We start from the raw sequence: 27,433 nt of genomic DNA, 5'->3' as shown, positions 1-27,433 counted from the left end.
TTGATGTGTTCTACATAAATAAAATTTTCAAAGAAAACTGAGATTTTGATTTTGATATTACAGATGAGGCATTTAATGGTGAAAGTGGAAGAATAGAAATTGGAATGAAGAATAAAAAGATAAGGATTTAAATGTCAACATATGGAGTTTAGGGATCCAAATGCAAAAGAGAGGATATGTTGGGGTCTTTTTTCTGCAAATAATTACAATCCAAAATTCAATTTCAAAACCACCCTCCCTCCCTCCCTCCCTCTTTGTTCGGGCTTCTTTTCCTCTTCTGAGATCACCTGCCTGCCGTCGCTCTCCGACTACCGCGCCACCGTACCCGCCGGCAGTCTCCGCCGTCGGTCCATCTCGGCCTAGGGTAGGGTGTCGTCATATTCTCCCATTTCAATTTCTCTATATCACACCATCCACCTCGCAATACTCTCTCTCTCTGCTTCTTTTGCGGTCATATATACCTTATGACTTATAAGATTGATTCTGTGTTATGTGCTTGATATATGTTGTGAGGATTTTATTTGAGATTGAGGTTGTTTTGTTTTGTTGTGTTTTCTCTTTTGATTTTGTTGATAGTCCTCCAAACTATTAACCATACCCATGTATGTATGGCTATTGGGGTAGTTTGGGAAACGTGTGATGGTTGTATTGTATATATTGAAGATGATCAGACCATGTCTCTCTGTCTATGTATAAATGTATAGATAATCTCAAATTATGAAACTTGATTTCTATATTCTGATATTGTACTTTGCTTTCTTGGATGAAAACAGACTAGGTTTTATAAAACTTATCTTGTAGTCAGGTATGTAAAAGAGTTTTGATTAATGTATAGCAGTCCATTTGCTTGATTGATGAAATTCCTCAAGTAAACATCACATTGATTTTCAATCAAAGTGGTTCAAAATATAATATTGTATATAAATATAAGAAATTTGTCTGAAGCCAAAATCTCGGATCAGCTACTCTTCGACCTCGTCATCCTCATCCTCGTCCTCATGTTTCTCACATTTTTGGTCGTCGGCTCTATGAGTCAAGATCGTTAACCCTTATTCGGATGTCTCCGTCCGTACAAATTCCGGTGATTGTTCTTCTCAGTGTCGGCGCCTCTATTGGCACCGTAGCTCGAGATGCTGGCCCTGGTCCGTTCTTTAATTTTGCTTAAGTTTTCTAATATGAACGACTTAGATGATACACATTTTGTAACGGCTTGGATTCAAATAGGGTCAAAATTATGAGATTTCGGGAAAAATTTCCTTCATGGTCAAAAATTGAATCCTTAAACAATAAGCATCGTTGCATTTAGTTTACTTTTTAGGGTTGATTCATATAATTATTGTATTAAAATATCTAATTTGGAAGATTTTGAGCTAGATAGAGACAAAATTCTGAAGTCTGTTACTTTTGAGGATCTTCTTTTATCTGCTTGCTTATTTGCTGAAGTTGATTCTATGATCATATAGGTAAATGGGGTCTGAAACTGATCAAAAGATCCGTATCATATAGGCAGATGGGGTTGGAATTCGATCATGAGATTAAGATCATGTAGCTAAATGGGGTGGGAAGTTGATCATTAAATTAAGGTCCAACGTGATGACTAAGCTTGGATGATTGAGTTAGACAGGTGAAAATACTGAAATTTGTAGAATTTAGTGTCTTCTTTTTATCTGCTTACTTGTTTGCTGAAATTTGTAGAATTTAGTGTCTTCTTTTTATCCTTTAACACTCCATCTTCGCCACCATCAGCTGCACTCTCGACACAGTTACCCAAACTCAATCCATAGCCCTAACTAGCATCTTCTTCCCCCACGATACACTCCATTTTGCACCAATTCCATACCATTTTGAACCACAGAAAGCTTATCTTGTAGTCAGGTATGTGAAAGAGTTTTGAATAATGTATTTGATAGGCCTCCTTTGATGTATGTTTACTCTAGACTATCTAAGGGGTCTAAGGGGACTTAGTGTGGGGAAGCAGTACAGAATTGGGGCTGTTATGGGTGTTACAGAGTTAGTTATGTTAGCTGGAATTAAATGTGAGTGAGTACACAGTAAGGCAGTAGGGATTAGTATAAGTATCAAATTGTTTTCTGGTTTATGTAGACAAGAAGTGTACATTGTAATTGGAGAGGCTGGGCTCTCGAACAACCCAGGTCCCCATTAATGCACATTTCCCATTTCTGCTCTGTGTTGTTCTCTGTTTGTTAGTATTGGTTCTGGATTGTTTTATTTAGCAGGGAATTCATAACAGTATTGCAGTCCATTTGCTTGATTAATGAAATTCCTCAAGTAAACATCACATTGATTTTCAGTCATTGATTATTTATGGTCTTGAATGCTTCTTTAATGGATTATGAGCTGATTAAGAATCTATGCTCTGTTTATATTTTGAATTATTTATATGCAGCCAATATGTTTGATGAATTTCCCAAACTAAGCTTCACATGTTTGATAATTAATTTTGTTTTTGTGTGGTGTTTTGCTAGTTTATGTTTATTTATACAAATTTATATATACACATAATATTTTCATGAGATTTGATTTTTGAATTAAATTTAGTAATATATATATGATGTCCTACCAACCTTAGAATATTTATAGATAATTTTCTCCACTAATATATGTCTTAATTTCTAGTGCTTCTTTTTTATATATTATTAGCTAGCTCACGTATAAGCATGAATATATTTTTGGCATATTATAATGTTTTATATATATATATATATTTATCATTTGATTAATAATTGTACTTAATGATGGAATTGCAAAATTAGATGCTCACCTATACTAGACATGTCCTGGGGTTCCCAACCATTTGTTTTATTCTAATTTGCGAATCTGGTAGAACTGTGCAACATTAAAGAATCAAATATATATTTTTCTTAGGCTCGTGTGAATGTTATTGAAGTGTTATAGAAAAGAATGCCTTATCAATTTATATCTCCAGGTCAGTGTGTTCTTTGCAAAAGAAACAATTTATTTCTACATTGAAATGTCTCTTTTCTGCTATGTGGCAGCCTGGTTATTTGCTAGGCTCTGTGTTATTGGAAGTTCTAACTTTTTATTTGATTTTTATAGAAAAAGAAAGTGGTTTTATGTGATTTTTGTGAGGTGTTTTAGAGGATAGAGTAGCTCACCACCTTATGTGAGTGCTCTAGTTCATTTCCCTAATGTCAAGAATACTCACATGATATGGCTTTCTAACTATATCACCACTTCTGTAATGAGTAAATGTCAAAATTAAAATAGTAAGCACTAATTGAGTAATTGTAATACCTTAAGTGGTCAAATTACATTTGTGCAATTAACCTTTTTAAAAAAGACATAAAAGTTGGCTCTTTTAATTTATGTGATCGAATTTTGGTGTCTAAAAGCAAAAGAGGCAAAAGTAAGTGAAGTTAGACAAAGAACACAGTCTAAACTCTTTACTGCATTGATCTTGATTTAGGTTCAAAATACCATTTTTTTTTTCAATTTTCATCTCTCTGTGATGCTTTATTTTATTTTGGTTTGAAGGAAAGTGTGGATTTTTTATTTTTAAAATTATCTTTTGGTATTCAGAGCAATGAATGTGGGTGATCTTCACAAGGTTTGGGAAATCAAAGCCTTGAAAAAGCCAGGGGAGGAAGAAGCAAGGAAGATTCTTGAGAATGTTGCCAAACAGGTCCAACCCATTATGCGTAACCACAAATGGCGTGTCAAGCTTCTTACTGAGTTCTGGTACAATGTTATTTTTCTCTGATTTGTAGGTTCTCCCATAAACTAATTTTTGCAACTAGTCACATTCTTTCAATTTCAATAACAAACTGATTTCCTTGGGTTTTATATATGGTATAATTGGCAGCCCCAAAAATCCATCTCTTCTGGGACTGAATGTAGGAGGAGGTATTCAAGTAAAGTTGAGGCTTCGAAGGCCAAATAAAGACTGGGAATTTTTCCCCTTTTATCAAATTCTTGATACCATGCTTCATGAGCTTTGCCACAATGCTCATGGCCCTCATAATGCCAACTTCTACAATCTTTGGGATGAACTTAGAAAGGTATATATGTCTGTATACATGGCTCTCATTATCCTTAGTTGTTGGTAATGCTACTGCAACCCTGAAATTTGAATGTTGCTTTTGTTACCTTTTCATTTTTTGGGTGGTGGCTTATTCCTGTCCTATTGTTTTATTTTAAATAGTATATATAATGTCAAAATTTTGCTAAATGTATGCAATGTGTTGAAATATTGTCTTTTAAGGTTGATGACTATGAACGCCGGGAACTTAATTTAATGCCTTGGTAAAATGTTGGATGTTACTTCAGATGTAGTTGACTTTGCTATGACTATGTTTACACTAAGTGATCATTTGTATATATTTCTTATATTGAACAGCTGTATTTTTTTATTAGATTTTCTGTTAGATACGAGGATATCAGTTGGTGGGCTTTAATTCTGGGTGTTCAGGATATTATTGTTCATTACAGATTTGAAAAAATATTCTATTTAGAGTTCTTAAGCTTTTATTGGATTCTAGTTGTTAGGAGGTGTGGGAATGGGTGAGAATCGGTAGGGTTGGGAGGAAAGAGATGGTGAGAATTGTACTATGTAGACAGGGTTGTGATGGGCATTGGGGATTTTGGCGTAATCTGAGTTGAAGGAGAGACCAAGCTCTCGAACTCGTGGATTATCAGTATCAACTTCTGTTGTCATCATTTCTGTGCGCTCTCCGTTCTGTATATGTTTGCAATAATTAGGCTTTGTTCTTTAGTGTAATTTTTTGCAATAGTATTGGGAAATGGGGGAACTGATATGTTTGTCTTTCCAACTTGGTTATGAATTCCTTATACCCTGTTTACCAGCTTTTCAGAGGGGAGTTCAGTCAACCAGGTTTGGGTTGGAGAATTTCATCTCTAATGATTTTGTGTGTTCATTTTCTTTTATGTAATGATTTGGGGAATTTCATGATATTACAGGAATGTGAGGACCTAATGTCTAAGGGAATATCTGGCACGGGCCAGGGGTTTGATCTTCCCGGGAGGCGTTTGGGTGGGTTTACCCGCCAACCATCTCTTTCTTCACTTCGTTCAACTGCACTATCTGCTGCAGAAAAGAGAAGCCGTATGAATTCTCTTCTACCGTCTGGACCAAAGCGTCTTGGTGGAGATAGCACAATTATGGTTGCGCTTAGTCCAGTACAAGCTGCTGCTATGGCTGCAGAAAGGAGATTACAGGATGACATTTGGTGTGGATCTGTGTCTTGTGACGCTTCTGAGTGTGGAGAAAGTAGCTCTGATAAACCAGAGGACCTTTCACATGTCAAGCAAACTGCAGGAATCTCAAAGGTTCATAGCACTTCTAGTGCTTACGCCTCAGACTCAATATCTCGAAAAAGAAGCCGCGAATCCAGTAACTTTTCCCCAGCTCATCCTCCTAATGGCCACTCACAATCTAATTTTATTGATTTATCACCTTCAGGGTTCAACTCTGATCGTGATTCAGAACATAACACACAGGAAACTACTATGTGGGGATGTGAAACATGCACTTTGTTGAATCCAGTAAGTATTTTCATAGTTTCACTTTATGCTTTGGTCCACAATTATCTGGTCTACCACCTAATACATTTGTTGATAAATGCAGCCATTGGCTCCAATATGTGAGGTATGTGGGACACCAAAGCCAAGGGACATGAGTAACAAATACAAAGTTTGGTCCTGTAACTTGTGTACTTTGGAAAATAGTGTGAAGTTGGATAAATGTTGTGCATGTAGTCAGTGGAGATACTCACATGGTCCACCTGTGGCATCCCAACCACCTAACCTGGGCACCTAAAATGGTAAAGTCCCTTCTCTTTTTCGGTCCTTAAAACCGTAGTTTTCCAAGTTGGTGTACCTTATAGTCTCCATAGGGGTGGCTTTCCATTCGATAGAACACTTTTTTGGTAAGGGGCTTCTCTTTCTTTCTGGGAGCATCATTCTATTACTTGTGAATATAATGTAAAGAAATATTGTTGAGCAAGTTAAGCAAAGGGCTGCAAAATTTGTATGGATCCTCAGTTTTCATATCCACTAGGACATCATTTTCTCTGCTCTTTTAACTGTTAGCTGAAATATGTTTTTGTACTGCTGTAAAAGCAGCCAAGAACAGATGACACTGCATCTGGTTTTGTTTTGTTTTGGCAAAGTTTGCTTAATCACTCTAAAGAAGTAGCTCGAATAGTTCGAGTCCCTCTATTCGAGTCCAAGAATGGGTACCTATATGGCAATTATTAAAATTTTATGGTGTTTAAATATTGTAAGACTAGATGGGTATTCTAATTTTTATTTTTTATTTAGTATAAATGCATAATGAGTTTTTTCATGTTTGACAATTCAGCCCTTAAAAAAAACTATCAAGTACTTAAGTTCTATAAATAGTAGCAGTTAGTTCCTTATTATTTATTTTTTCACAAATTTCATAATTTTTTTATACAATTTATTATGAAAAAATGGAGGTATATAATATATAGAAAAATACAAAAATTGTCCCAAAAAAAAGACTTAAGAACTTTCGAAACTTAAGAACTTGAATGTTTATTTCCCCTAAATATTAAATTTCCAGATAGCAAAAAAATTGGGTTTTTTGGGTTATTGGCAGATAATATAATGAGTTTACTTGCTCAGTACACCCAATTTAATTCTGTGTCTGTTGATGACATAGCATCAATCACTTAATGGGGTCATCAGATTCATCACTAATACCCACCACATTTATAATGACTTATTATATAATATGATTTGGTCCCATATATATTTATTTCAATAAAAACCTCTTAATATTAGATATTTTTTTGGATTTATCATTATTATGTTATTTGGCCATATCAAAGCTTGCAAGCAATTCAATTGTATCATCAACCAAGTAGCTCACGTGCGCCTGATTTAGTTTAGTCTATTTCCACTGTTTTTATGGGAAATGAGTCAAATGACCATGCAATGCAGGTGTCTTAATTTATATTATTATTATTTTTTTAATTTTATTATTATTATTTCTTGAAAATATTGTGATGATTGTTAAGTGAGGGAGTAGATTTTGAATAGCTATAAAGAATGTATCCTATGGACTTTATAATTGTTGAGTCAATAATTAGAATTAGAGTTGTAAATACGGGCCGGGCTTTCTAGCACGGCACGAAATCGGTACGAGCCCAGGAGGCACGAGCACGACACGGCACGAAAAATATGGGTCTGGGCCAGGCACGACACGAATTGAAAATTGGCACTGCATGACATGACATGGGCCTGAGCACGACACGGCACGACAAGCCCGAAGGCACGACACGAAAGTACAAACAAACTAGCCCGAAAGTACGACACGATAAAAAGCCCGATATTTTGACATTAATAATCATAATAAATTTTTATTTGTCAATTATTAATAAATTAAAATGATAATAGAAGTCTTATTTTCTCAATGTTTATATTTTTATAATTATATTAATTTATTTTAAGATTTGAGTTAAATTTTTTAGCATTTATTAGCAGGTATTAAAATTATAATAATTATCTTTGATATAATTTTGTGTAAAATATTGTTAAAAAGTATATAAAAATATCTAAAATTATAATTTAAACAAATAAATGCATTTTGTTTGGTGGTAAGTTCATTGATAGTTAAAGAGGAGGTGGAGGGTTCAATTCTCCATCCTCACAATTTTTGGCAAAAATAAAGTGGCTCATGGTGGGCCTACTCTTTAAAAATTGGGCTGGCCCAGCCTGACACAAAAATAATATGGGTCAGGCCCGACCCAGTCTGAATATATCGGAGGCACGAAAATATGGGCCGGGCCGGGCCGACCCACATTTACACTTGAATGATAGCTCTTTTGTTAATTAGAAGTTTAACTACGTCAAACTAAATTAGAGTATATTAAATTTTAATTTACATATATAAGATAAAATTTATAATTGACTTTATAATTGTTAAATTAATAATTAGAATAATCGTTCTGTTGTTCATCATTGAAAGTATCTAAGGACATCAAACTAAATCAGAGTATATTAAATTTTAATTTATATACAAAATATAAAATTTTTAGTATAATTGGATTATTTTTTAATAAAAAGGACAAAATCAAACCAAAGTTAAATGACCTAAGAAACAACCATGGCTTTTAAAGTCAATGTTTTGAATAACATGATTTTTTTTAAAAAGGACAAAATCACTCTCTTAACAAAAATAAACCAAAGTTAAACAACCATGGCTTTTAAAGTCAATGTTTTGAATAACATGATTTTTTTTTAAAAAGGACAAAATCACTCTCTTAACAAAAATAAACCAAAGTTAAATGACCTAAACAACCATGGCTTTTAAAGTCAATGTTTTGATATATATATATATATATATATATACAATTTCTCAGGTGGAGACTGTAAAAACGTCTGCATCGGTGGAGACCTTTCTTTTCCACCATTTGATCAAATGAACGGCTTTGATATTCATTAAGCTATATATATATATATGTCAACTTTAATCAATCAATTTCTCTTATATATAACATAGCTACACAACTTCAACTACAATCAATCAATATCTCTTATATATAATATAACCCTTTTTTATGTACATCGATAGAACTCGATGTACCTCGATGCCCAGCTCGATAGGTTCTTAAAAATCATGATTTAAAAAAAAAAAACCATCTGCCTCGATAGGACTCGACAGAACTCGATAGGTCTCGATGCAATTGATAGAAATTTCATAACTTTTCACTCGGGTGTCCGTTTGAGGTGATTTTTTTTTTAATTTGGGTATTTTCTTGAGATCTACACGTTTGGGATATGTAAACACACATTTGGGAAGTTAAAAGTTTGAAAACATACCAAACTTTGGAAATATAATGGTTTTTTTTTTAACTTTGGTGTGTTTTCAAGTTTTCAACTTCCCAAATGCATGTGTAAACATATTAGACATGTAGATCTCAAACAAATACCCAAATTCAAAAAAAAAAATCACCTCAAACGGACACCCGAGTGAAAAGTTATGCAATTTCTATCAATTGCATCGATTTGCATCGAGACCTATCGAGTTCTGTCGAGTCCTATCGAGGCAGATGATTTTTTTCTTGAAAATCATGATTTTTAAGGACCTATCGAGTTGGGCATCGAGTTTTATCGATGTACATAAAAAATGGTTATATTATATATAAGAGATATTGATTGATTGTAGTTGAAGTTGTGTAGCTATGTTATATATAAGAGAGATTGATTGATTGAAGTTGAGATATATATTTATATAGCTTAATGAATATCAAAGCCGTTCATTTGATCAAATGGTGGAAAAAAAAGGTCTCAACCGGTGTAGACGTTTTTACCGTCTCCACCTGAGCAATACCCTATATATATACACTTAAATTTTAATTACATACACAAGATAAAATTTATAGTATAACATGATTAAAAAAAAAAAAAAAGGACAAAATCACTCTCTTAATAAAAATAGACCAAGGTTAAAGGACCTATGAAACAACCATGGTTTTTAAAGTCAATGTTTTGATATAAATATATATATATATAGGGTAGGTAATCATTTGGTACTTTGTGTTTTTGTAAAGTAACATTTTGGTACCCTCTGTTTTCAATAATGCTCATATGTACCCTGTATTTTAAAATCGTACATATTTGGTACTCTAAACTCAAATTTAATTAATAAAATTTTACCAATTTAATCAAACTACTGTCAATTATGTAAGTTCCAAATTTAAATTTAATTACTTAATTACATATAATTGACGACAGTTTGATCATATTGACAAAATTTTATCTATCAAATCTGAGTCTAGGGTATTGTTGACGCGGTTTTTCGGCAACAGATAATTATATGAATAAGGAGATGAATTAGTGTTAAATGATGAACCGTAATAGATGAATGATCTCAAAAGAAGATTATAACTCGAATACTTTTTTAGGTGGTTCGAAGGTTAAAATCATTCTAGTCCACTAGCCAATATTATTGATATATCTCTGATATTCCTTACAGGGTATTTCTTTACAAATTAGAAACAAACCATTTGCAACTTCCAGGGTTTCCATATTTATAGGAAGAGGACACCTGGGTGTTGGCAAAGGAGGTCATCCCGTGACCTTCTTACCCATCATGTCACTTATGTGACATTCATGATTAATTCTTAAAACCTGACAATGAAGTGTGGTCTAATTAATAGGTAAGGGGATAATGGGCCGCATGGCCCAAATCAGTCGTGGGGTGCCTGAACACGCACGTTTATGCTGTGTGTCCGAGAATTCAGGAATGGAGTAGACACGTGATGTCTGATATATGCACGTTTACATTGCGTGATTGACTTTATAAAGGGTCGGAGGCGTCAACTCCTGGTCGTACCTCGAGCTTGATGTAATCTTAGCTCGTGGTGTCTACACTGCTGACTCGATGCCTAAGTATTCTTACTAAACCTTTGGCTATCTCGAGCTAAAGAGGTAGAGACTTGTATCATCAGCTCCGGGTAGGTGGCTTCCACGTGACAGATATGATTATGCACATTTCTAGCTCGCTAATATCCCGTGGAAATTTAGGGCGTACAGGTATCAAATATGTATAATTTTAAAATACATGATACCATATGAACATTATTGAAAACAAATTGTACCAAAATGATATTTTGCAAAAATATAGGGTACCAAATGAGTAAATTCTCAAATATATATATATAATCATAGTTGTAAGTATATATATGTGCCTCTCTCATTCCTTTGATGATAAATGGTATACTTGACAATTACAAATAGAAAAACTTACTGAAATGAATTGTGAAAAACTGATAGTCACAATAATTATTAAGAAATACTAAAGTGGATCTTAAAGTCAATTTTTTTTTAAATGGTTTAGATTATGTATAAGTATATCAAACGATTAATTTATCTAAAGTAAGAAAGACTAAGAAGAGAAGATTAAATAAACTAATTAAAGTTTTGATATTGAGCATTGACTTTAATGGTGAAGAAGAGCAGCTTTAAGAATAAAGATGTACTCTTTTGTTGACTGTTTGGTAAAATGCTTTGATTTTCTTTACAAGTTATATGGCTCATTTCATGGCAGTGCTGGCCTCACCTTAAGGGCAGGTGAGACCGTTGCCTAAAACTTCTGAACATAAGATGTCTCACCTTTTATATATATATATATATATACATTAAATTTTATATAAGATTAATGTATACTAATAAATGATTAGTGTAAAATTAAGTAAAAATATATAGAAAATAATATAATAAAAATAATAATAAGAGAAAGACAAAACAATAAGGGGGTGTTTGGTATGGGGTAAAATAAAAGTGGGAATGAGAATTTAAATCATTTTTTATGTTTGGTTCAAATCTTAAGGGGGTAAAGTTAATAATTTGTGTGAGCCCCACATATATTTTAAGAGTAAAGTGAACCATTTTGTATACAAGAGTTTAATATTACCTCCATCCTAAGTCCCTTTACACTTTCCAATACAACTCAACTACTCAAAACAAACACCTTCTAAAGAAAATGGAATATAAAAAAATGATAAACAAAATGATTAAATTATAATAGATTGTTTATCTCTGTTTTAAAATTCTCATTGTTAGTGTTAGATTATTTTGTTTCAAATGTCAAAATTTACTATTCATAGAAAAATAATTGGCTGAAAAATGATATATTCCTTGCAAGTCTATCTAAGTTTTATAGGTAAAAAAAATATCCAACATAAAATATGCATCAAATTATATTAATATTAAAATTTGAAAGGAAAAAAAAAACTTAAAAGAAAAAACTTCATTTTTTGTGTTCGCCTACAACCCTAAATTTGCTTGGGCCGGCCCGTCCCATGGAGATTGGACAATGAATGAAGAGTATTTTCCCTATCTTTTTCAATTATTTTCTTATTCCTTGAGGTTTCATCTAAACCACATACACAAAAAAAATATTCCATTGGCCCAAAAAAAAAAATTTGTGGTCCCTCTACTTCATTTTCTATCCAGATTAGAAATTGTTGTAAATTATGATGTTGGCATTTATTTTTATCTTAAAATAAGATTTCCTTTGTTACCAGTTGACTTGGCTGCAATTGATTACTCAAAAGAAAGCATTTTTTTTTTCAAGTAAACAAAATAAAAGTTTATGAAACTATTTTTTCTTTCTTTCTTTATAAGCAATGTATAATTATGCAATTTTTTTTTTCTATTGTTTACTTCAATGGACGTTGTACACATGATTGATCATAACAAAGCTCATATTTATATGGTAAAATATTTAAATGATATAATATTAATTTTTTTGCACACTTATAATATGATTTACACTAGTCTATGGTAAATTCAAAGAGATAATATACTAGTACTACTAATCCTAACAAATTGTCTCAAGAAAATATTTGATTCATTTGCCATATATTATTTAATGCTTTTAATTTACATCAATTAATATTTAAATGACCATATCAATTTAGTTAAAATTTTAAGATATTGCGATCTTCCCAAATTTTATTATATAATATTGGCTTTTTAAGATTTTTTTCGCCCACCGAATTAAGAAATAAAAAAATAAACTACAAATGCTATTTTTTATTCCTTTTATTGAGATTAAAAATGTTTTTTTAAATACCCAACTTGTTTTTTTTTTTTTCAAAAGTACAATTTGTTTTCAAAAGAACAATATAATTTTGTGTATGATACAAAGCATATACCGAATTTATTGGTTGTGTTTGGTAAAATTTTCGTTTTTGAATTTTTTAAATACAAAAATAAAAATATGTTTGGTAACTATTTTTGTTTTTTGTTTTTAAAAACAAAAAATAATAAACGTATTTGATAACTTTTATTTTTATTTTTTATTTAACAATATGAGGTGTTGATTTGAAGAAGATAAGAAAAAAAAAATAAAAAACTGTTTAAATTTAAAAAAAAAAAATAGAGTTACCAAACACATTTTATGTTTAATTGTCAAATTTTTAATTAATTAAATAAAAAATTAATTTTTTTAAGTGTTACCAAACGCAACCATTCTTAATATATTCAGTTTTTTTTTTTATTTAAAAGAAGAAATAGATTAATTTTATGTCCTAAAATCTTACAATTTTTTTTTGAAAATTTTATCTTTGTAAATATATCTATAAATATTCTAAATGTTAAAAAACTATCTCAAATTAGAAGAATTTTTTTTTTATCATTTTTTAAATCAAGCAAAAAAAAATATTTTGAAATTCCTTTTTTTTTCTCACTAAAATCCAAATTCTAAACATAAAGCTTAGATTCTTATAGATGGAAAAGAAAATAAAAAAGAGAACTTTATAACAAATTTTTTCTGACAAGATAAATAAAAGTGGTAAATTTCAAAACAAAAAAATGAAGAGTGTAAAACTGACAAAGACGTGGCCCATAGATCCAGGCCCATTTGATTTTATTTGACAAAAGATTAAATTAATTAAAGAAATGATAGTGATTAATATTAAACAAATAATTTTTAACCTTTATTGTTTGTTCAACTATTCTTCTGTTCATCCCTCTCCACCATTGTCAGCTCTGCAACTCTGTCTCTCTCTCCCATCTCACTTCCCATGTTCCATGGCCATTTCAAGTTTTCATCTTTCACCTTCTCTCACCTCAACTTCTCCTACTTTTCTCTCTCTCTTTCTCTACTCTCCCTTGTACCCACCCAAGTAAATACAATGTCTTCTCTCCTCATCTCTCTCTCTTCAAAGCCCATTAACTCTGCCATCACCTCTTCTCTTCTTCTCTCCCAAAACCCTCTCAAGCTTTCTCTTCTTCTGCTTAAACTTGTCTAATCGGTTGAAACTGAGATGCCCATTTGGTTTTCTTGGCTGATTCTCTAGAAAACAGCCGGCCAAGACCATTTCTTTGCTTCTGTTGGGACAATCAAGGGAAGACTCAGTTCTCTTGGCTGATGGGTTTCTGATCTGTCTTTTCACCTACAAAGCACAGCTCTTTATAGGCTCTTTTGATTCTTTTTCACCTACCCTGTTCTTGTTTGTTGGAGTTCTTTTCAAGTTTGAGCCAAAAATTCGTTTAGGTTCTGAAGTTCATCGGCTGAGAGTTAATGGTCCTGAAGCTGTGCTTTGATTAAATGGTAAAAAGTCTTTTGATTTCTTTTCCAAAGGCAATTGCATAGTTGGGATTTTGTTCTTGAGCATTTTGACAATTTGTTCTGGGGGGGCATCTTTAGCTATAAAGTTTGGGCTTTCTGATCTGCCCTTATATGCCCAAACCTTAGACTTTTATTGATTCTTGTTCATTTTATTATATGCCTGGCTTTTCTTTGTTTGAGCTTTTTCTCTTTGGGTAGAAAAAATAATAGCTGATGATGTTCCATTATGGAAAGATTGATGCTTTTTGTCCTGACTTTACCTTGATTTCCATTTTTTAGGTTGCTAAGTCCCTGAGGTTCTGGACCCTTTGCCATCTTTATTGGGGGCATGGCTTAGCTAGTTAATTAGAATTTCAAGTGGGTTTTCTTGGTGCTTTTGTTAAATCCTTGTCAAAATGTCTGGAAATGGTCCCTGTTTTGTGGAATGGAAAGAACAATTTGTTTCTCAGGAGAGGGGAAACCGAGTGGTTCATTATTTCTTAAAGGATTCTACTGGAGAATCCACTCTAGCTGTTGTGGGCACTGAAAGAAGTGTTAGGCACATGTTTTATGTCATTGCTGAGGAGTTTTTGCAAGTTTATGGAAAGGGAAGTTCCATTCATGCTGGTTTCAAATGGAGATCAAGAAGAGAAGTTGTAGATTGGCTCACTTCTATGCTCTCCAAGCAGCATCTTCATGGAGATAGATCTGGTATGTTCTTGGCCCATATGGTTTTTGTTTTCCTTTCAAGCATGGTGATTTAGACTATCTCCTTTCTAGATTCAGATTCAACATTATTTTTTTCATTCTTTACTCTTAGTGGGATATGATATGGTTAATGTAGCTGAGTAGTAGATGAAATTATACAAGTGTACAACTACATCTAACCCTATTGATTTCACACATGTAAATATGTATATATATGTATCTGTGACATAACATTTGATACCTCTTTGAATACAGAATCACCTACACATGATTCAACACAAGCATTGGGGTTTCCTGAATACCCAATTAATGGAATTAATCATAATCACGCTTCAGATGGCAAGGTGTGTTTTATTTTATTTTGGATTAGGATTATGCCACTCCTAGCTATGTTTCAATGCATATTTGACACCTGATAAATGTGTATTAGGGCCGTATTGCAAAGAGTTTCAGGGGACGAAGTTCGGATATTGTTTGGTCAGGAAGTCCATGGGCGTGTGGTAAGCAGCTCAAGCATTATTCGGCATTCTGTAGGAACGGGATTACAGTATCGGTACGAATCTAACTATTAAAGAGGAACATAGTACTGAGTTGAGGTGTTAAGCATAAATCTCCTTATCTGTTAGTTAATCTCAAACTATTTTAATTTTGTAGAAAATGTATTAGAAAGACAATAACACAACTTTTCTTACTGGGAATTCTAGAATTCAAAAGACGAGTTGGTTTTCTACATGTGTTGTAATCTCAAATATTGATGATGATAAAATAGAGCAGCATTTCAAGTTTGATCAGAGGTTGGATGAGGAGATAAAAGGAAAAAAAATTGCATTTTAGTCACAAGAAAGAGATATGGAAACGTTCCCCTTATTTTACTCTTGTGCTTCATATCATTTGTGTGGAAGAAACATGTTTGTTAAGTATAATTCTTTATTTACATTACTTCTCTAATGTTGTTTCGTTTTCTTGATATGCAGATTCATTCTTTTGTCTTTGTTATGGCGAAGGGGGAGAATCACTACATTGCTTATCTGGAAGATATGTATGAAGACAAGAGGGGTCAAAAAAAGGTCAAAGTGAGGTGGTTTCACCATAATCAGGAAGTCAAGGGGGTGATTCCAATACGAAATCCTCACCCAAAAGAAGTTTTTATCACACCATATGCGCAAGTCATTAGTGCTGAGTGTGTAGATGGTCTTGCTACAGTCTTAACTCGCGAACATTATGAAAAATGCACAGCTGCGATCCCTCAAGCTTTCTTAGTCAAAGTACATATGTGCTATAGGCAGTTCAAAAGTAACAGAACAAAGTCCTTTGATTTGAGTAAATTGCGAGGTTATTTTGATCAGCCGATTCTCTCTTGTCTCGGTCCGGATTTCTTCCTTCAGCCCGAGTCTGCGGAAGAAGATGATGACACAGGCAATGGTGAAAATGTAAAGCTGGGAACTAAGAGGACTAGAAGCAGTACAGATCATTCAAGAGCCAAAAAGTCATCTAAAAATTGCGGTTCAATGAGAGATGGCCCTTGTCGGAACTCATGCTTTGGTTCATCTGGGAGTGAACTATTTTCACTGAAGCATTTTAGATCTCAGCCTTGGTTGACCCAACTGTTTAAGGTTGATGACAAGATAGAATTGTTATGCCAAGATAGTGGCATCCGAGGATGCTGGTTCAGGTGTACAGTCCTGCAGGTATCAAAAAAGCAGATGAAAGTCCAATATGATGATTTGCAAGATGAGGATGGATCTGGCAATCTTGAGGTATTGCTTACTTTTTTTTTTTTCATTGAAGGTTTCTAATCATCACTGCTTAGGGTAGGCTTTCGTGTTTCATAGAGTTTCTTTTTCATTTTGTACGACTTTTGGGCCAATTTTCCCGGTCATTGATTTCTTTCATGATTTGATCCTTAACTAAAGCTTCTTATCATTTAAACAAAGGGGACCCTCTTATCATTAAAAAAGAGTAGCCTAACTTTAAGCCATTCACAATTTTCCTGAAATTGCAGGAGTGGATCCCATCTTTTAAACTGGCAATGCCTGATAAACTTGGCATGAGGCATCCAGGCCGTCCGACAATACGACCAACCCCTACCAAAGAAAAGACAGAGCTTTCCCTCGATGTAGGAGCTGCAATTGACGCATGGTGGAGCGATGGTTGGTGGGAAGGAGTTATAACTGGATTAGGTAGCTGTGGTGATTATGTGCAAATTTTCTTTCCTGGTATGATTATTCAACGATGAACTTTGATTGCCTTTCCTCAATAGCTTTATATTATTTCTTTGTTATAATATGTTATCATTTGTGTGGTGATATTGATATTAGGTGAAAGCTTGGTCTTGAACTTACACAAAAAGGACCTAAGAACATCCAGAGATTGGTTGGGGGATCAGTGGATTAACATTGAGACGAAGCCTGACATAGTTTCAGCCATATCCATGGTTTCTAGTTCTGGGTCAAGGCCTTCCACGTCGTCAACTATTCACAAAGACATCAATTCCGGTGGTTTAGCTTCTACTTTTGAAGATCCTGCCAGCACTAAATGCATCATCACTGAAGAGGAAAATCAAAATCTCAACTTGACTACATCTACTAGTTCTGATGACCCTCCTAAAGATATGGACTGTGTCAATTGTGAGGTTGAGAAGTCACCATCACTGAGAGACAATGTTAAAGAGGATGATGGAGTGGATGCTGACAACAGTTGTGATAATGCAGACAGTTTCAAAGGCGATGGCAATGATGAGAAAGATGGAAATGATGATATCGATGGCAATGATGATAAAGATGGTAATGACAATTCCAATGATGATGACAATGCCGACGATGATGATGGAAAAGTGAACACAAAGGAGCTTGAAACTTCTGAGCAAAAGAGCAGTAAAGAAGTAGAAATGATGGAAGAAGCGGGATAAGATGTCTAACATGAGTTGGTACGCTTTTAGTGTTATGTACTGTTATTGTTTTTTTGTCAATTGTTAAGAGTGGTTTTTTTTTCCCTTATTAGTTAGTGTCTCTGTAAATAGTTACAAAGTCTTTGGGGGGAAAACTCATTCCATTCATTCGAATTGGTGGGGGCTTTTGTAGGTGTACAGTCACGGAATTAGGATTTTTATTACCTTTCTGATTTTTACTAATTGCAGTAGAGTTTAGATACCTTCAATTAGGAGCTCCATAAAATGAGTCAAAAGTCTGATTTCATGTTACACCATGAAATGACTCACCCTGTGCTTGTTTTGTATCATGTGTAAAAAAAATTTGAAATCTATAATGATATCAGATCATTTGTGTTCTCTATTTTGCTTCTTTAAAACTACCAAAACCTTGCACAAACACACTACACTTTGACAACCACTGGTTGATGATCCTCACATTGTAAGAAAATTGTAATCAGTAAAGAGCAAGAATTACACGTGTATAGCTATATTTGTCAGTTTCTCTATAAAACTAAAGAACAATTGAAAAGGTTACTAGTATTATATATTTTTTCTTGAGAATGCCTTGTGGATCTGTTAGCTCTTCATGTAATGAATCAGAGAAAAAGTGGTATGAAACAGTGGTAAGTGAAGAGATGTAGAACTACATATTAAGCCATTGTTGTCCATCTATGTAGTTTGTGCTTATGTAAGGCTTAATCTGCTCATCACTGAAGGATTTCATCCATGGAACTCGACCTTTTTGATCTGCTCCAGCACCCCTGCAGTGATATTCTCCAAACTCAGCAGTCCTACAAAAATTTTCACTGTATCTGTTAGTACTGTTAATCTACAAAAGAGTTTTGAAATGATGATGAGATAATATATTTATATATATATATATATATATATATGTATGTACTTTTGTCTTGATGGAAGATTCCAGTCACTCCATCCTGAAGAAGTTACAATCTTGCTAAAATAGCAATATGCATATATGATCCTTGAATAGTCTCCCCAAGCTCTTCCCAAGTATATATCTCCAGTTCCTGTAACTATGCAGTTTACAAAAGAGAAGCCTGTGTTTTCTTGTGGTGAATCTCTGTGGTGTGCTGCAACTGCTCCACCATAAGTTGCTGTTGAGTGTAGAACACAATCCTATTTGTACAGAACCAAATTTTGTCAGACACCATTGTTATGTGTTGTCTTTGCTATCAATTTATCATCAAGAAACAGAAATGCCCAGATCAAGTTTGACTTAACACAACACTTCATGATCAAAATTCCCATGTAAAGTTTGACATGATTTTGTACCTTGTAGAGAGATCTAGCTGTGCCAAAGATGAAATCAACACTACCCTGAATGTAAGATTTGTAAAAGTAGTGTGATCCAGTGTCATCCAAAAGAGTATCTTGAGTCCCCAAGATCCTTACTTTATAAAACACAGCTTTATCACCTGCAATTCTTAATGCCACTGCTTGCATTCCATATCCTGCAGGGTCAGCAACAACAGTATTCTGCAACAACAACAAAAAACGACATGTCGTATCACCAATTTAATGATGATCCATATCATTAACCATTGCTTCAATTTCCCATACCTTCATGTTTGGTAATTTCAGTTCTTCCTTTTGTCACATCAAACTTTCCATTTTCAAAATGGGGTTATAAAAGATTAGATTAAAATTTACCTCAAAAGTAATACCAGTAGCACAAAAGTAATCAGATTCAATGGCTACTGAAGCTGAGTTATATGTTCCCAATTGAAACCCATTTTTGTCTTTATCAGAAGCCTTATCATTCCAACTAATCACTGTATCAGATGTTCGAGATTGGTTCCCAATGAATGATATGTATGGCTTAGTGCTTGGTATCAACACTTTTTCTCTGCAAATTAAAGAAACTTATCAAGAACCCAATACACATTTTCAGACTAATAATCCACAACAATGGAGAGAAAAAAAAAGAATCAAGCAGACCTGTAAATTCCAGGAAGAATGAAAATCTTAACTCTTAGAGAGTTGAATTGTGGAACCAAGTCAACAGCTCCTTGAACAGTCAAAGAATCACCCTTACCACTCTTATCAACAACAATAACTCTGGTGCCATTACCGTACTGATCATCATCTCCTTTGGCCAACCCCATTTTCTGAACATCAACCTCGAAATCATCCCACCCAATGTAGTTCTTATTGGCTTCTTCCAAAGAGAACCCCACTTCGAAACGACACAGAACAGTTACCAAAACGACACCAAAAGCAAAGAAGAACTCCATAATGATGATCTGCCTTGATGATGACGATGAAGGTGTTTTCTCTGGTTTGTTCGTGTAAACGGAAAGTCAAAGAAACGATATCTGAGTAATTAATAATGATTAAAGAATATATATATATATATATATGTGTATATGATCAATCAAAATGTGTGTATATGAGAGTTGTGAGGTGATATTAAATGAAGGAGAAGAGGAGCGTGGTTGTCATGTGTGTGTTTGTGCAGAAGTTTCTTTAAGATCACCAAAACTTGAGAAAAGAGCTAAAGAGTGAAAGAGAGTAGTTATTATCTAAGAGAAGAGACGTTATATATAGTAATATACACACACACATATATATATATATGTATATGTGTATGTATATAGTTATGAGAAGGTTTGAAAAGAATACAAAGAGACTTGGTTTAGTCATGAAGCTTAGCACTTCTTGACCCATAAATTAAAAAAAACTGCTATAGATTTTTAGTTCTTATTTACTGTAAACGTGGGAAGAAAAGAGTTATACAAACTGTAATTAAAGTTATATATATATGTGTGTGTGTATAATGTATGTATGTATGAAGTCAATAAACTGAAAAGTCATATATATATATGTATATGCATATATTTAGTCACGTATATATTATGGTTAAAAAAATGGTGGGTGGGAGTTTAAGAAGAGAAGTTGAAACAAGAGCTATCAAAACTAAAGAGTAGTTATATCTACATAATATTATTATATATATATAGATATAAAAATTTGATTTTTTTTAATGATATAGATTGTCAGTTTGGTTTGTTTGGTTTATATGAAAATTAATAAACCGGTGATGATGTTGATATTTGGTTACAAGGAGATGTGAAGGAATAGTAAATATAAAGCTGAAATGGTTGAAAGTTGGAGTGTATATATGAAAATGTTTTAAAGACTAAATTTTTTTAATTTGGAAGATAAAGAGAGCAGTTAACCAAATTAAAAGGGTAATCTTTAATTATCTCAAGTTATTATAAGAGGAGTTACACAAACATATGTATATATATATATGAAATAAATGTTTGAAAATGAGAAAAATCATAGTTAAAATGGTGGCGGGAGTTTAAGAAAGTTTTAATAAGATCATGGGAGAAGTGGTTAGTTAAAAAGAAAAAAGGTGAACTTTTTGAAAGAGAAATCAGTTTCTTTTCATGAGTTGGTTTTATTTATTCAATAATGGGTTATATATATATATATATATATATATATGAGTATGTGATCATTATATTCCAAAATTTCACTTTCATGACCCTAGCTATGAATTAAAGTAGCATAGTTTGGGTTGTAGGGTGTGTTTTGACATGATCCCAATTACTTAAAGACAAAAACATATTAGGTCATTTTTTATGATTATAACAAATTAAGACAAAAAGATGTGATCATATTAGTTATTCCAATTAGCTTTGTTACTATATAAGGGGGTTAGATTCTTTTGTTGTAATGTACAAAGAAGAAAATGCTTTATATATGCACCACCAAAGCAACCACTAAACTCCACTATTTAAGTTTAATATATATATATATACTAATTAAAGCATTAATAATAAATACACAATTAGTTCTAGTTTAATTCATTTGAAGCTTGTTGGTTCTTCTTCTATACATATAGAATAAAGAGATTAATATGGTCAAGTGGGCATGTAATTAATTGTTGTGTTGATATTTGCTTAAAAATTAAAGATTTTTTTTCTTAAATACACATTTTTTTAAAATTTTTTTTATGATTTCTATTTTTTTTTCCTTAAAAAATACGCACTTATGTTTTAAAAAATACTATTTTCAAAGTTTCATAATTACGAAAATACAGTTTTTAAGAAAAATAACTAAAAAACTACTTAAAAACAACTTACCATATTAACTAAACATCAACAACAACAAAAAAAACCTAAAAATAACTTGAAAATAATAAAACAAAAAAGAAGGCAAAATTGTAAGAATTTCCTTAAAACCGTAAATTAAAAAAAAAATTAACCGTAAAAACGTAATTTTTTTAGTAAAAATTAGTATTTTATGTACCAATCTCTACAAATTAGCCCAACATTTTGGTTTTGTTTGTACAAATAGATATACTTTTTAATTTTCTCGAATTTAATTTGGAATAATATGATACAAATATACAATTTGATTAATACAATACAAAATTTTGTTTGCCAAAAAACGATTTCTTTCCTAGGGAGCTTTTTTATTTGTTGGCAAAAAAAGTTGGAGTTGTTTTAGTAGTTGGTTTATTTTCCTTATTTAGTGATCTCATAAGAAAAAGCATCCATACAATATGAAAATGATCAAATTTTGGTCGAAATATATTACTAAAATGTTTTTTTTAATTATATAACTACAATGAATTGAAATAACGAAACTTAGAGAAATTATGTTTCTAAATTGAAATTTCACCCCAAAAAAATACACGTAAAATATAAAAAATTACTCATAATTGATCAATTTATATACCCATATATTTTCAGCATATTAACAGTGAAACAATCTAATATTTTGTAAGTCTGACAGATAAATACTTAAGTTTTTTTTTTTTTTTTGCAGTGAATCTACCTAAACTTTTTAAAACAATGATCCATTACTACTGGTTGGCTAACCACGTTGAATTCATCACTAAAAAAGAAAAACTTAAATATTTATCTATCACATATATAAAAAATTAAAAAAAAAATTATAAACTATCAATAAAACTCTTGTGTCATGAGTAGAAAAATGTAAAATAGAGTGCATTTATCACATATCTTATAATTTTTCCAAAAGGTCTACTTTTGTAAAATAAAATAAAAATGTCAGTTTTGAAAATAATAAAACTTCGGTCCTATATTATCGGGCTTGACCGTAAAATGGCTCTTGGCCCATTATGAAAACAGTCCAATGGGCCTAGACTCTCAATCCACGGTCCAGCCCAATACTATTTTTTAATTTTTGTAGAAAAATAAAATTAAATAAAAAAATATATGGATAATTCTACAGAGCTCATAGCATAGGTTGGAGAAGAGAAGAGAAGAGTCTCTCTTCACTTTCTGAGCTGAGCTTGAAACGAAATTTCAATGGCGGTTTCTTCAGTATCTGCAACCTTAATCCCTTCTCTTTCTCTCTCCAATTCTTCCCCATCGTCTTCTTGTTATAAGCCAAAGCTTTCTCCTTTCTCTTTGCACTTTGCAAATTGCTCCGCTAAGCTCAGAACTGTAAAACCTTCACAGTCCTCGACTAGGGTTTATGCTGCTCCTGAAGTGTTGGAGCCCCCTCCAGAAACTTTAGATGAGTCTGGCTCTGAGACCCTCGAGGTTTGTATTGTATATCTTTCCTATTTTGTTTTTTGGTTTTCTCAGTGAATTGGATTGTCCTCTGTTTGGATACTGGGAAAATGTGGGGAAGTTTTTTCTTTTTATTGAATGTAGGATGATTAGGGTTTATGGGTATTATGTTCAGGATACTGAACTGTAGAAAATTGGGTTCAATTTTCGTTTTGGTCAGTTGAACTTGTCCCTGCAAATTGTACATTTTTCATTTAGTTTTGAAAGTCATATAGTATATCGTTTGATTGAGAAATTTATGACTAAAAATTTGAAAAATGAGTCTATTTTAGGATAAATTGAATCTGACATAGATATATGGGTTGGTTTTGGTTTTATTCATTGATCTATTCTGAAAAATTGAGTGCACTTTCTGAGTTATAAACTGAAGCTAAGGTAGATACATGAGCTGGTTTTGTTTATATCCATTAATCTATTCTGAGACAGAGCAAGATTGAGTGCATTTCTTGAGTTGTAATCTGAAGCTGAGTATTGTGATAGTTTGGTTATGTTAATCTCTAATGTTAATTGGTGGTGTTTTTTCAGGTTGGAGGTTCTGAGATTCCCAGTACTTCGTCAATCAGCATTGGTGCTGATGCTGACAAGGTATTTTTTCTCATTTGTTTACTGCTACTTGGAAGAGAATAACCACAAACTTTCATATGAAACAGATTCATAACTTGAAATGAATTACTGACACTGCAGAGATAAGATAACAAAACTTTTTATATTTGAAATTTTTTCTCACCTCAACTCCTGATTCTATGGCGAAATCTGAATTTGTTAATCATATAGGTTGAAATATTACAATACAATTATGTGTGTGTATATCAGACAAGATGATGGTAGTGCATAGACTGGTAAATAGTATCATTGTAAGTTTATCATTTCATTTTAAGATGATGGTAGTGCCCAATTAACACCAAATCTTGTCTTTCCAAGAAAATTTGGAATGTCTGAAGAAGCCAATTAGGAACTAAAGCATGTTGACTTTTTAGATTAGATTGAATGTGTCTTTTCTAATGAGCGTGAAATGAAGAGGGAGGGGGTTGACTCTGTCCATTTTTGAAACATTAAAACATCATAAGCATGCGTTTGAAACTAAAATGTGGATTATAATTCAAGTGTCCATGTTGCAGGCTGCGCCAAAGCAAAAAATTAGGATTAAACTTAGGTCTTATTGGGTGCCTTTGATAGAGGACTCTTGCAAGCAGATAATGGATGCTGCAAGAAATTCAAATGCAAAAACTGTGGGTCCTGTGCCCTTACCAACCAAAAAGCGGATCTACTGTGTTCTAAAATCCCCTCACGTTCACAAGGATGCAAGATTCCATTTTGAAATACGTACTCATCAGCGCCTCATTGATATTCTTTACCCAACTGCACAAACAATAGATTCTTTGATGCAACTTGATCTTCCTGCTGGGGTTGATGTCGAGGTCAAGCTATGATGAATCAGAGCTACTGGCTAGGTAAAATATCATGATCTAAAACAATGCTTCTGTTCTTTCTACTTGCTGTGTGATTATTTATTTGTCTTGTTTAAATTTCCTCTCTTTTCTTAGTATCACTTTACCATCAAGCAATTAAATTGAAATAAAATCTTAATTAATACTCCCCACATAAAATAATTATTTACCATTGATTTTCTAATTTTTGTCTATGTAGTTTACCTGATGTTCTTGTCATCATGCATGGTATCGTTCTTCTAATGTATGTTACTATTCCCAGTTCATGTTTTTAGCCTTCCCTCACAGTTTTTGAATCGATGTTTGAAGTGTTAGGTGCTGGAAGTCTTCTCGAAACATGGAGAACGGTTTATTTTGTCGAGGGGTGACCGCAAGAACAAGTTTGTACAAACCAGTTCTACTTTCTCAGAAATCTCTCTGCTTTTTGATGTCTTTGTAGGCAACATTTGTATGTGAACACGACACTGCCTGTTAATCGAGGAAATGTCATAAAGAGTATGTCAGCAGTAGTTTATGTATGCTTGTATTTCTGTTAATTTTCTTTGTGATGAATATGACAACATATCATAACATGTTTTGATTATATCAATGTCTTAACATGCAATGTTATACAAATTCGTAGAGACCTTATTCAGTTCAATTGAATTTTATTTGTTTCATCATATTCCTTAGCTTTTTCATCTTATAGAATTGTGATTGGAATCATATAGTTTGGCTTGTTGTGAATCTTTCTTTATTACTTAACCTACTATTCATTCTGTTTTGGGGCCAAGAAAACTAACTACCATGACTATAGATAGCTCACTCTAGCTTCTTGATCCTCAAAGCAAATCAGTACTCATTTCTGATATAACAATTAATATGTTCTGTTTTACATACTACTTTCCCACATTCCTTCTTTTCTCACTTCTTTAGTGACATCAAATCTCATTTTCCCGGGAAACTTAACTGGAATCAATCTTTCTAACCATGCATATAATTAACCCAACTTCTTATCTTCCTTTCAAACCTTTCTCTCTTTGTTCAAAACATGTCTGGTTCTTATATTGTTCCCCAATTCATTTTAGTATCTGTCTAGTACCCCACTCCCATAGATAGCAGAGCATTCGAAGCAATAACATGTTTAAAAACTTCAAGAGCTCACTCAAACGACAATGGTCACTGAACCAAGATGTTTCCAAAGAAGCAGACGACGATGAAAAATAGTTGAAAAGGAGAGAAGAGGTTCGCCGCTCTTGTCATGTTCTTACTAGTCAAACTCAGCAAACACCGGTGAATAACCTTACCGCCATCTTTGTTAAACGTAGAAGCTTTAAATAATGGATTTATCATAATATATCCCTAATTAAATATGATTTATAATTGTATTTATAATGAATAAATGAGACTAAATCTTATTTTCATAGAGATCTAAAAAAAAATGCATGCTAACTTATAATTAACTCTTAATTACCATGTATATATATATATATTTTATTGTGGAATAAAGTGAATATTGTAGATTGATTATAGTACCTGATAATAGATAGAAGAACTTATCTTTATTGAACTAATGTGAGGCAATATATGTAATCCAAAAATATAAATCTAAATATTTGAAGATTTTAAGTGAACAAAACATGTGATCATAGACAGGTAGAGAATGATCTTATATTATAAAGTTCAATTGATTATACTGGTAGTATGGTATCATCAGAAAGAGAGAGAGAGTAGCTTAGCTTGGGCAGTCTATTGGGTATTGTCCCACATTGGAAAGAGCTTAAGAAATTCTCCATGAGACTACCTATAATATATCTAATACTACGCCACTCAAACTCACGCAGCCATGTGTTAAGCACAAAGCGAACTATTCTTTCGCCTTTTACTAAAGAATACCGTGTGCTTGTCACTTCCAGTGGCATACGCATATTTTTTTAAAGAGATTTCTTTACTAGAAATCTCTATAATTTATTTCAAAATTGTTTCTAGTAACGTAGTTGCTCAATTCATAATATTGGTTGATTTGATTGGGAGTGTAGGCTTGTTACAAGTTGGTTGATTTGATTGGGAGTTTGGGCTTGAGTACTAGTAGATGATAGTGAACCACTCTTGCTCTTGTCTTGCTCTAACCGACCTAAAAAGAAAAAATATTTTGCAAAATGTTGAACCTTTTTTAATTGGCACCCTAAGCTGAGGCCTGACCCGCCTCTATTTAGGGTACGGTAAAGTTTTGATCTTCTATCATATAATAGAGCACATGAATGGTCGTTGAGGAGAATATATAAATAACCCGCCTCTATTTAGGGTACGGTAAAGTTTCGATCTTCTATCATATAATAGAGCACATGAATGGTCGTTGAGGAGAATATATAAATAATGGTGAAGTTTCGATCTTCAATCCTATAATAGAATACATGAATGGTCGTTGAGGAGAATATATAGATAATATGGCGACGAACCCCCTCATCTCTCCCTCCCTGTTAGCTCCAAAATTGCAAGCCATCTACACACAAAACACATAAGGGTGCTCTAGGCCCCAAAGCTTATTACAACAAGTCAAATCGGCTCATGAAGAAATGTGTCTTGATCCAATGTGAAATCCCGTATTTTAATGTTTACCACTTATCGTCCATCCTATCATGACCCACATATAATACCATATAGACTTAACTAGTTGCCCATAATCCTATTGACATTAAATTAAGTT

General features: G+C 32.8%; 4 protein-coding genes and 1 non-coding gene across 10 annotated transcripts; 4 read left to right on the top strand and 1 right to left on the bottom strand.

Moving 5' to 3' along the window:
* Positions 1-211: 211 nt before the first annotated feature.
* LOC133783269 (uncharacterized) lies at positions 212-6,305 on the top strand. 5 transcript variants are annotated; one of them, XM_062222831.1, is made up of 7 exons: positions 274-364; positions 1,464-1,624; positions 1,747-1,875; positions 3,562-3,720; positions 3,845-4,040; positions 4,960-5,544; positions 5,627-6,305. In XM_062222831.1, the coding sequence occupies exons 2-7, from the start codon at positions 1,608-1,610 to the stop codon at positions 5,816-5,818; spliced, it is 1,278 nt and encodes a 425-aa protein (XP_062078815.1). In that variant the 5' UTR covers positions 274-364; positions 1,464-1,607; the 3' UTR covers positions 5,819-6,305. The 5 variants fall into 5 exon arrangements, with proteins under 5 accessions (XP_062078817.1, XP_062078815.1, XP_062078818.1 ...); XM_062222833.1 differs by lacking the exons at positions 1,464-1,624; positions 1,747-1,875 and having other exon boundaries at positions 212-364; XM_062222834.1 differs by lacking the exons at positions 274-364; positions 1,464-1,624; positions 1,747-1,875 and adding an exon at positions 915-1,142.
* Positions 6,306-13,482: 7,177 nt separating this feature from the next.
* LOC133783267 (uncharacterized) lies at positions 13,483-18,084 on the top strand. Its single transcript, XM_062222829.1, has 7 exons — positions 13,483-14,089; positions 14,387-14,797; positions 15,050-15,138; positions 15,225-15,347; positions 15,769-16,551; positions 16,797-17,010; positions 17,113-18,084. The coding sequence occupies exons 2-7, from the start codon at positions 14,503-14,505 to the stop codon at positions 17,700-17,702; spliced, it is 2,094 nt and encodes a 697-aa protein (XP_062078813.1). The 5' UTR covers positions 13,483-14,089; positions 14,387-14,502; the 3' UTR covers positions 17,703-18,084.
* On the bottom strand, positions 17,860-19,978 carry LOC133786058 (pectinesterase QRT1). Its single transcript, XM_062225273.1, has 5 exons — positions 19,683-19,978; positions 19,395-19,590; positions 19,017-19,220; positions 18,625-18,860; positions 17,860-18,514 (listed from the first exon to the last, which is right to left on the bottom strand). Exons 1-5 carry the CDS (start codon positions 19,976-19,978, stop codon positions 18,367-18,369), a joined length of 1,080 nt encoding a protein of 359 aa, XP_062081257.1. The 3' UTR covers positions 17,860-18,366.
* A 2,978-nt stretch (positions 19,979-22,956) lies between these two features.
* LOC133783265 (small ribosomal subunit protein uS10c) lies at positions 22,957-25,409 on the top strand. 2 transcript variants are annotated; one of them, XM_062222828.1, is made up of 4 exons: positions 22,957-23,269; positions 23,825-23,884; positions 24,418-24,750; positions 25,063-25,409. In XM_062222828.1, the coding sequence occupies exons 1-3, from the start codon at positions 23,033-23,035 to the stop codon at positions 24,727-24,729; spliced, it is 609 nt and encodes a 202-aa protein (XP_062078812.1). In that variant the 5' UTR covers positions 22,957-23,032; the 3' UTR covers positions 24,730-24,750; positions 25,063-25,409. The 2 variants fall into 2 exon arrangements, with proteins under 2 accessions (XP_062078812.1, XP_062078811.1); XM_062222827.1 differs by having other exon boundaries at positions 25,057-25,409.
* Positions 25,410-26,568: 1,159 nt separating this feature from the next.
* On the top strand, positions 26,569-26,687 carry LOC133787212 (U5 spliceosomal RNA). The gene has a single exon (XR_009872246.1). It is a non-coding gene; the product is annotated as a U5 spliceosomal RNA (small nuclear RNA).
* The last annotated feature ends 746 nt before the right edge of the window (positions 26,688-27,433 follow it).

This window comes from Humulus lupulus, chromosome 6 (assembly GCF_963169125.1).
Source record: "Humulus lupulus chromosome 6, drHumLupu1.1, whole genome shotgun sequence".
Taxonomy (NCBI): Eukaryota; Viridiplantae; Streptophyta; class Magnoliopsida; order Rosales; family Cannabaceae; genus Humulus; species Humulus lupulus.
This window is presented reverse-complemented; position numbering and strand designations above follow the sequence as displayed.